This window comes from Elephantulus edwardii, unplaced genomic scaffold (assembly GCF_000299155.1).
Source record: "Elephantulus edwardii isolate Elephantulus edwardi_28Jun2011 unplaced genomic scaffold, EleEdw1.0 scaffold00041, whole genome shotgun sequence".
In the NCBI taxonomy this organism is placed as follows: Eukaryota; Metazoa; Chordata; class Mammalia; order Macroscelidea; family Macroscelididae; genus Elephantulus; species Elephantulus edwardii.
In genome coordinates this window covers 877,133-887,600 of record NW_006399791.1, presented here as the reverse complement: position 1 = coordinate 887,600, position 10,468 = coordinate 877,133, and the positions used below count along the sequence as shown (strand labels likewise).

The 10,468-nt window shown below is 43.8% G+C and overlaps 1 protein-coding gene across 1 annotated transcript in view; it reads left to right on the top strand.

Moving 5' to 3' along the window:
• The window catches only part of MESDC2 (mesoderm development candidate 2), a 14,168-nt gene extending 4,278 nt beyond the window's left edge, over window positions 1–9,890 (top strand). The window contains exons 2-3 of the mRNA XM_006885119.1: window positions 7,665–7,897; window positions 9,635–9,890. Coding sequence (XP_006885181.1) covers window positions 7,665–7,897; window positions 9,635–9,890 — 489 coding nt within the window. The remainder of the gene's footprint in view (window positions 1–7,664; window positions 7,898–9,634) is intronic.
• Window positions 9,891–10,468: the final 578 nt, after the last annotated feature.

The window sequence follows — 10,468 nt, the reverse complement described above, 5'->3', positions numbered from 1 at the left end:
GGGGGGGGAGGGTGGCAGAAGGTAACATTCTCTGGATACCCTAGGCATTCTTTTTAATTTTTTTTTCTTCCCTTCCCCACCCAGGGGTCAGATGGCACAATCTGGGGACTAATGGGCAATGTCTTGATAGATGAAGAAAAGATTGAAACTGTCAGTAACATTATCTTTGATCCACAATCAATTTGATTCTTGATCCTAGCAATTATGAAATAAGGAGAAGCACTGGGAAAGTCTGCAGTTAGGGACTGCTCCAAATTATTGAGGAGTGATGATGTTATGGTCTTTCCCAAAACTTGCTGTGCATCTGAGAGCTGGACAATGTGTAAGGATGATAGAAGAAGAAATGATGGCTTTGAACTGTGGTGTTGGAGAAGAAGACTAAACATCCCAAGGATGGCCAAGACAACAAAATAATATGTCTTGGAGATAGTGCAGCCATAGTGCTTTTTGGAGGCAAACATGATGGGGCTTCGCCTCACATACTTTGAGCATGTTGCTGGGAGGGGCTTTTCTTGGAGAGGGACATGATGCTTGGGAAGGTGGAGGGTCGGTGAAGGAGAGGAAGTCCCTGGATCAGATAGATTGACACGGTGACTGCTGCAGTGGGCTCTTGTATGTCAGGAAGTGTGAGGATGGCATAGGATAGGACAGGGTTCAGATCTGATGTTCATAGGGTCGCTATGAGTTGTACTCAACTCGACCTCACCTAACAAAGCAGCAGCTCAGTTGTTCAAACATGCCAGCTGCTCTCTAGAAGTAAAATGTAGTGGTTTGCTCCTGGGAAGCCTGTGGGCTAGTCTTCTTGTGTTCTGGAAGGTCGCTGTGATGGCTGAGGGTTGGGCTACTAATGCAGGAGCAGGAACAGTGGTCACTTGTAACCAGTTGCATTAACAGGTTAGTTTTACCCATGGACTCCAGTAGCTACATATACTGAGTATTTACTGTAAATCTCCCAAACCACCCTACAAGGGAGATACTATTATAACTACACTTCCAACCCCACGGTGGATGAGAAGAGTCATTTTCAGTTGGTAAGACGACACTGTTAAGGTAAAGCAACAGGAGCTAAACCAGACCCATCAACCAGGACTGCCCAGACTCTGGACTACAGGCACTGTCCACTGCTCCTTCGAAGGGAAATGAGGAAGAAACTGGTGACACAGTTGAGAAGGCTGGTATATTGTACGGCCACACTTATAGAAGCGGAAATGGCTGGAGAAGTGAGAAATGTTCACCAGGGTTACACTGCTAGTTACTGAAGCTGAAACAAGACGCCAGGTCTGATATGAATCTGGGTCACCTTGAAGCATTACTCTAGAATTCCTTGCTTCACATCTTTTATTAAAAGCTAAAAATAGAGTATGTATCACTGCTCTGTCTGCCTGTGTCTTAAATTGTCGTTCTTTAGTGACTTACAAGGAAACTGGCATAGGGTCTTTTGGTTTCCCATTAGGGTTTATTGTTAGTTTGTTTGTTTATCCCTGAAGGGAGGTGTGACTATAAAGATGTCCTTTACAGGGCTCTCTGGTGGCCTAGTCCATAGGGGGTTGTACTGCTAACCCAGTAGGGGCCCCTCTATGTCAGTTCAAATCCACCAGCTGCTCCTCAGGAGAAAGGGAGACAAGCTCTTCCTGTGTGATTTACGGCCTCCACAAATACGCACTGAAGGGTCACCTATGAATTCTGACTGGATGCCACTGAGAGACAGTTTATCTACTTGAAGTAGATGTTTCATGGGGTTTTTTTAGCATACTTGGTATTTTTTGTGGTATGTTTAGTATATTTAAGAGTTTTGCAGCCATCACTCCAGTAGAACCCTTAGCAGCCTTACTCCTCCGTTTTGCTTTATCCCTCAACCCTAGGGAACCACTAATCTTATTTTCCATCGCTGGAGGCTTGTCTGTTCTGGATATTTCATGTAGCACAGTAGTAAAGCACTTGATACCACAAGGTCAGCTATTTGACCCACTAATTGCTCTGCAGGAGAGAAGAGCTCGCCATCTGCTCTTATGAAAGTGACAGCCCAAGAAACTGACAGAGCCATTCTATTCCATCTTATCATGATTCAAACTCACATTCACTGCTGTCGCACCCAAACCAACTCATAACTGGCCCTGGGTTTCAGAGGCCGTAAGTCACATGGGAGAGTGCCCATCTTTCTCCCTTGGAGCAGCTGGTAGATTCGAACCAGCCGAGAAGAGCCACCTTGAAGTTAGCAGAACAGCTCCTTAAGGACTGCGCCTCTGAGCTCACTGCTCTTTATGTTGTTGTTTTTATTAATGTACAAAAACATTAACAAAAGTTGGAGTTGGAGCTGACCCTCCAGAGGTTTTTCAGAGGCAATTAAACACACAGGAGGAGATTGCCCATCTTTTACACACAGAGCAGCTGGTGGATTTGAACCGCATTCCTTCAAGTTTGCAGCGCAGCTCCTTACCATTAAGCCACCAGAGCTCTTTCACTACTCTTACAGGCTTAGTTAAGTCAGAGTTGAACAGACAGTACTCAGCAACAATGTGATTACTGGTTGTTGGAAATTGTTGGGGCACAGTTGGTTTGACCCTGCCCAGTGCAAGGAAAGAACTGGCAGCCTGCTTCTGTAAAGATTATAGCCAAGAACCAAAACCTTGAGGGGCATTTCTGTTCTGTTAACACGTGAGGCTGTCGTGAGAGCTGACTGGAGGGTAATAGATTTTTTATATATATGGCTATTTTAAATAGTGTTACTCTGAACATTCATGTTTTAGTTTTTATGTAGGCCTTTGTTTCCATTTCTCGCAGATAGGGACAGATAGAGAGATATATCTAAGAGTGGAATCCCAGAGATTGAGAGGAATGAGACTCTCAGAACACTCAAATATGTGCTTATGAAACCTATACCTAGAGCAAGAAGCTGTTGTTCATGTGGAGCAAGCGAACACTCATGGTTTAAAATCAGGACAGGTGTGGGGCAGGGTTGTATCCTTTCACTGTGCTTATTCAGTCTGTCTGGTGATCAAATCATTCGAGAAGGTGGACTCTGAAGAAGAATATGGCATCAGGATCAGAGGAAGACTCATCAACAACCTGTGTTATGGAGATGATACAGCCTTGTTTGCTGAAAATGAGGAGGACTTGAAACACGTGTTTCAGAAAATTAAAGCCTCCAATAAGAAAATGAAAGTCCTCACCACTAAACCAATAAGCAACATTGTGATAGGTGGAGAAAAGATGGAAATAGTCAACAGTTTCCTCTTACGTGGTAAGATCTTACAATCAACACCTTTAGTACCAGCAGTCAGGAGATACTGTATTGGGCAATTCTGCTGTCAGACAGACACCTCTCCAAATTACTGAGGAGCAGCAATGTCAGTTTAAAGACTAAGGTGTGTCTTAAGTCAGGCTGTGATATTTTAAATCCATTCTGTGACTCTGAGAACTGGACAGTGAATAAGGACAGAAGAAGAATTGATGCCTTGGAGCTGTGGTATTGGTGTACCAGATATCCCATGGACTGCCAAAAGAACAAACAGATGAAACTTGGGGAAGGTGAAGCCAGATTGCTCCTTGGAAGCAAGGATGGTGAAATTGTCTCACATACTTTGGGCATATTGTTAGGAGAGGCTATTACCTGGAGAAGGACATCAAGCTTGGAAAGGTGGAGGGTAAGCAAAAGAGCAAGACCCTCAACAAGATGGATTGATACAGTGACTGCAGCAGTGGGCTCAAGTGTGTCAGAGGTGATGAAAACGGTACAGGATAGGACAGACCTGTTGTTCTTAGGGTCAATGTGAGTCATACTCAGCTCAGTGGCACCTATCCCCAAGAGTGGAATTGCTTTGTCACATGATAACTGACATATTAAGGATCCACCAGACCATTTTCCAAGTGGTTCTACCATTTTTTAATCCCGCAGCCATGTATGAAAGTTCTGCTTTATCTACATCCTCACTGACACATGTTATTATTTGTTTTTTGGATTTTAGCCATTTTAGTACTATGAAGTGGTATTTCATTGTGAAGTCGTTTTAGTTTTGCATCTGAGTTATGTAATCTACTCTGCCACTCTCTTGGGAATTTGGGGAAAAACTTTTTTAGTAGCTAAAAATTGGCCTGTCTTAGAGTTGTCATATCTTAAAAGGGGAAGGGGGGGGGAAATCCTTTTTGTGTTTTTCTGATTTGCTCATGTTTGTTGGTTTGTGTCAGTATTTACACCAGAAAAGAGAACAGGTAGAAGGAAAGGTATTAAACTTCAGAGCCAACGAAGTTCAGGTTCCCTTCATGGGGGTTTGGGTGGGGTCTCTCAGTTAGCTGTTCCTGGATAGCAACCTATCCTCAAACTTGGTGGCTTACATAGCAGCCCTTTATTTCCACTGTGATTTTGTGAATTAGCTGATGGGATGGGATCACTACCAGCCTGGCTGGTGCTTTCTGGTTAAAATAGTCTCAGTTGAGTTGTCTTCCTCTGTTGCACTTGACCCCTGTTTGATGGTTCTGGGGGAGTGAGCTGAAGTCGGAAGGTTTGAGGCTTGGAATAAGAACTAGAAAAATATAGGGTTGGTTTTTGTTTTTTAATTTTATTATTTTGTGTGTGTGTACCGTCAAATTGGATCCGACTGGTACGGGAGGAGACTGCCCTCCCTTTTCTAGCAGAGGGTCTGGTGGATTTGAACCGTGTACCTCTGGGATTGCAGTGCAGTTTCTTGCCACTAGGCCACCAGAGCTCCCTGACAGTATAGTTTTTGCAGTATTTTGTTGGCCAAAGCAAGGCCCAAAGCCTGGATTTGAGGGCTTAAGTAACTTGATCAAAGTCACACAGCTTGTTTTCCTAGAAGGGGTAGGAGCTGCAAAGTGCCATGGTACACAAACACAGAGTTGGGGAGTGCCCAAGAACAAGGGCACTCCCATAAAACCAGAATGGTGCAGATGGTTAATGTTACAAACTGAAAATTTGGAGGTTTGGGGCCAGCCAGAGACTAATCTGAAAAATCAGCCGTTGATAACCCAGTGGAACACACTTCAGTCCTGCACAAGTGGGGGTCGGTCATCATGCATCAGAGTCCGCATCATAGCAGTGATTACAGTTATTAGAACTGAAAAATTAACATCTACACATAACTTTCGTATCATCCATAGTTCTTATTCAAATGTTAAATGTCCAGTAATGTCCTTTGTCACAATCTCTCCTCCAGGCAGGATTTAGACCATGGTCAGGCATTGCGTTTACTTGTCCCTTTGTTGTTGCCTGTTAGGTACCATCAAGTCAGAACCAACCCATACCTGGCTCTCCAGCGGGTTTTTAGAGGCTGCAGATCTCACAAGAGGAGATTGCCCATATTTCTCGAAGCAGCTGGTAAATTTGAATCACATGCCTTCAGGTTGGCAGTGAAACTCCTTACCACTAAGCCACCAGAGCTCCAGAGCAGTTCCTCGGTCGATTTTTGTTTCTTTACTTTGACATGTTTTGAGGAATGGCACATTCCAGTATGTTCCTCATTTAATTTTTTTCGTTCTTTCTTTAGGTTGCACATTTTGGTAGGAAAACTATCAAACTTATTTTCCACTGTTCATGGTGCATGTTATTAGGAAACACATGCTGTTGATTGATCCCAGGATTGATGAAATTAGCCTTGGTAGCTTGCTTATGGTGCTTTCCACCAGGTTTCAGCCATGTAAAGTTACTTACTGTTTTTCCTTTTTAAAAATTATTAAATAATATTGAGGTGATAAATTTGAAACAAGGGAGCTCTTAGTGGCAAGAAGCTGCGCTGTAGTCCTGAAGGCACACAGTTCAAATCCACTAGATGCTCCGTGGTAGTATGATGGACAGCCTCCTTCCATGCATTTAATTGACTCTTAATTGTCTTTAATGTTTATGCCTGTGTTCAAACCTACAAATAACAGAAGGTAGCTTCAGACTTGCTAGTTCTATTACTGCAAAACAGAAAGATCATTGAATACTTCCTTACAGTTCTTTTTTTTTTAGGTGAAATTGATTTGTGTGTCTATGTGTGCATACACATATGTATACAGTGCAGTGAATTCTGGCAAATGGGTTGTTGTGAGGTCTGTTGAGTAGTGGCAAACTTTCTTGACACCACCTCACGATGACCGTGTGTGTAAGAGAACAGAAGCCTGCTTGGTCCTGCACCGGGCTCGTGTCCACTGTTGTGGCCACAGTGTCAGTCTCTCCTTGAGGGTCTTCCCCTTTGTGTTCACCTTCTGCTTTATCAAACATGCTCTTCTCAGGGCCTGACTCTTCCTGATAACATGGCTTAAGTCTGTGAAATGGAATCTGTCCATCCTTGCCTCTGAGTAGTATTGTGACTAGACTTCTTTGGAGACAGGTTTGCTTGTTTTTTGGCAATCCCAGGTATATTTGGTTTTCTTCTCAAGTACTGCAATTCAAAGGCATTGGTTCTTTTCTGGTCTTCCTTATCTATTGCTCAACTGTCATATGCATATTGTTGTTGTTGTGTGCCATCAAACGATTCATAGCGACCCTATGTACAATAACCCTGATGCCTGTGCCAACCTTATTGTCTCTGACACACCTCCTTATTACCCCAGTCACTGAGTCAGTCCATCTCATCGAGGGTCTTTCTTATGCTTTCCCTCTACCCGTCCAAGCATGATGCCCCTTTCCAAGGTCTGTTCCTTCCTTGCAACATGTCCAAAGTATGTCAGACAAAACTTCAGAATCCTTGCCTCCAAGGAGCAGCCTGATCTCACCCTCTCTAGGACGAACCTTTTTTTTCTCCTAGCAGTCCATGGTATACTCAGTACCCTTCTCTAGCACCAGAGATCAAAGGCATCAATTCTCTTTCTCTCATCCCTAGTCATGTACATTAGTTGATTGGAAATACAGCTAGACACCTTAATCCACAAAGTGACTTCTTTGCTCTTTAGCATTTTATGGATATGTTTATATAATTCACACCCATATTAAAGTACAGAATCATTCCCTTATCTCAGAAAGTTCCCTTATATTCTCAGTTAGTCCCTCCTCATATTCCCTTCCCTCCCTAAGTCAAAGGCAATGACTTCTAATTTCTGTTTGCCTTGATTTGCCTATTTGAACTTTTTTTTAATAAATTTTATTTTATTATTTTTTGTGTGTGTACCGTCAAATTGAATCTCACTGGTACAGGAGGAGATTGCCCCTCCTTCTCCAGCAGAGCATCTGGTGGATCTGAACCACGTACCTCTGGGATTGCAGTGCAGCTTCTTGCCACTAGGCCACCAGAGCTCCCTCTATTTGAACTTTTAATCAGTGGAATCCTACATCTCCTTTTGTATCTGACCTCTGTCACTCTATTTTGAGATTTACAGTATTTTTCAACTTTTCTTCTTCATTGCTATGTGTCATCGTGTGACCATACCTGAATTGTGGCCATTATTAGAATTATCACAGTGAGAAGTTCTTCGAGAGTGAAGAAGCCATGTAAATCCCATCACAAGGAATCTTCCTGTAATTGGCATCCTGAGTTGATGGGTGAAAATAAGTGTCACCTGGAACTTAAACTTGACTTGAAAGTCAAATAGAGGAGAAAATCCCAGAGGTGTCCTTTTATAGCTGAGTTTTAGACCTGTGTCTGACAATATTCTGCTCTTTTTTGCCTATCCTAGTGGAAAAGAGAGTTTAGGCCTAGATTGAATGTGTGCTTTCCCCCTCATCCTTATAGAAAGACGATGACATTGAAGAAGGAGATCTGCCAGAGCACAAAAGACCCTCAGCCCCGATCGACTTCTCCAAGCTCGATCCAGGCAAGCCTGAAAGCATTCTGAAGATGACGAAGAAAGGGAAGACTCTGATGATGTTTGTCACGGTCTCAGGAAACCCTACTGAGAAGGAGACGGAGGAGATCACGAGCCTGTGGCAGGGCAGTCTCTTCAATGCCAACTATGACGTCCAGAGGTAACACGCCGGCTGCAGTGGGGCTTGCCAGGGGCCCTGGGCATTTCCTGTTTAGCATTCTCCTCTTGAATTTGTATTTGATCCTAAAGTTTTCTTTTGCGGTCTCCAGCTTTTATTTCATCTGAGTAAAAGTTGTAGTGTTTTGGCCTAGCCTCTAGAGAAGAGCAAATTATAGTTTAACAGTTTACTTGCTCTAGATGTTTCTGCTCAGTGACATAATGGTTAAGCCCTCGGCTGCTAACAGAAAGGTCAGCAGTTTGAACCCACCAGCCACTCCAGGGAAGACAAAGACCTGCAGCATGGACAGCCTGTGGGGCAATTGTACTTTGCCCCTAGGGTTGCTGTGAGTTGAAATTGTTTTGAGGGCACACAACAGCTTGTTTACTATAAAGCTTTGGGCCAGACTGTAAACCCATAACTAATTTAATGTGGAGGGGCCCAGTTTTCACAACTCATTGTAGCTTTGGGAATGACATTCTCCTCCCCACAACAATGCTTTAAATTCAGTGTCTTGAAAGGTTGTAATTTGAATAGTAAAAAACTAAAGAAAGAAGTAGAAAGATATCTTAACCAATATCTGCAAAGGTAGGATTTGCAAGTTAATGTGAATACTCTTAAAGAGGACAAATAAATGTTTTGGTTGTAATTGGTCTAAAAGTCTCCTTCTGCGTGGAATGGTAGGAGTGTTCTAAAACCACAGCATGGAGGTGGAGGTTGGGGTGTCCCGTCAGGAAACAGGGTATCAGGAGTGACTCTCTGGCCATCTAGACCCTATTCTGGTCTGCCTTGCTCCTTGGGGCCTGTTCAGGATTACCTGAACTACTTGCTTTTAATCTCAGGCAGGGGTTAAGATTATTGTCCCCCTCAATTGCTAAATGTCTTCCTGAGCCCTTTATAGGTCTCTTACCAGGACCCCATCTAATTCAGGAGCGTCCAGACTTCAGCAGCAGCAGCCTGTAGTCAAATGAAACCTCAGCGTATAAACAGATGAAAATAGAAGCAACCTCTTCCTCACCACAGTCCCCTAGTCACCCCTGTGCCCCCTGGCCGCTCTTCCTACTGTGTTCTGAGAAGGGGCATCCACTTTTGCTGTAAAGAAGTACCTCGTGGGGTTTCCAATTTGATTTGAGCGGCCAGGTAAAATAGTTCCATAAACTAAGTTTTCTAACCTTAGGGTGTTAGTAGCTACTAAAAAAGGGGAAAAAAAAGATATTTAAAAAAAAACACCACAAAAACAAACCAAACACAACACGCAAACAAATGCATGGCCATCAAGTGAATTCTAAGTCCTCATGACTGACTAGACCCAGAAAATGCAAGCCTGCTGCGTGTTCACATAGAATTTGAAATAAGCTATACTCTTTCATTCTTTTTTTTTTTTTTTAAAGTATAACCAAATTGCTCTAAATACCAGAAAAACTACTTTGGGCATGTTGCTAGGAGGGGCTATTCCTTGGACGTGATACTGGGAGGGGTTGGAGGGTCGTGATACTGGGAGGGGTGGAGGGTCGGCAAAGAAGAGGAAGACCCTCAAGCAGGTGGATTGATAGGGTGAGTGCTGCAGTAGGATCTTGTGTGACAGAAAGTGTGAGGATGGTTCAGGATAGAACAGGGTTCAGATCTGTTGTTCAAGGGTTGCTATGTGCTCGACTTGAGGGCACCTAATTAACAACCACATTGCTCCGAGCTCTTGGTGCCTCCGTTTTATTCTCTGATTGACTGCATCTCTCTGTTAAGGTTCATCGTGGGATCCGACCGGGCCATCTTCATGCTTCGGGACGGGAGCTATGCCTGGGAGATCAAAGACTTCTTGATCAGTCAAGACAGGTGTGCTGATGTCACTCTGGAGGGACAGGTGTACCCGGGCAAGGGCGGAGGAAGCAAAGAGAAAAATAAAACCAAGCCAGAGAAGAGCAAAAAGAAGAAGGAGGGAGATCCGAAGTCCCGGGCAGCGAAGGAAGACAATCGAGCAGGGACAAGAGAAGATCTCTGACGCGGCCGCCTGGAGGCGCTGTGGAGGAGCAGTGGGCAGAGTCACAGGGGCTCCGCAGGTGGGAGTGGGCGCAGAAAACCACATACCAGGTGAAATTCTAGGTACTTCTAGAAAGGCTCGGCCACGTGACCAGTTTGTGGTCAATATAAGTATTACTGTTTAGAAGATTGTGAGTGAGAAGACAAATTTTCTGATACTATAATGTTTGCTACAGAATCACTTTAAATGGAAACTTGAGCGTGTTGCTTTTTTCCTAGTTTGAATTTGGCCAGTCAGGGCTCACCCTGTAGACGCCTGCCCCGTGAGCAGGGCACTGGGACCACTCCTGTCATCCCTGCACCTGCTCTGATCTGGAGGCCTGCAGGGCCAGGCTGCCATAGTTACACCAAGCACAAGTCTATACCACGATCTATACCAACAAGTTTTTCAAACTCCAATTTTTATTTTTTTTTAAACCCACTCAAAAAACTCCCGATTTCATTCAATCAGACTCATCACCTGCCAGCATCGTGTTTATAACTTATAGGAGAAACATGCCCAGATGTGAAGTCAAAACATGCGATCAGAGCCAGAGCGCT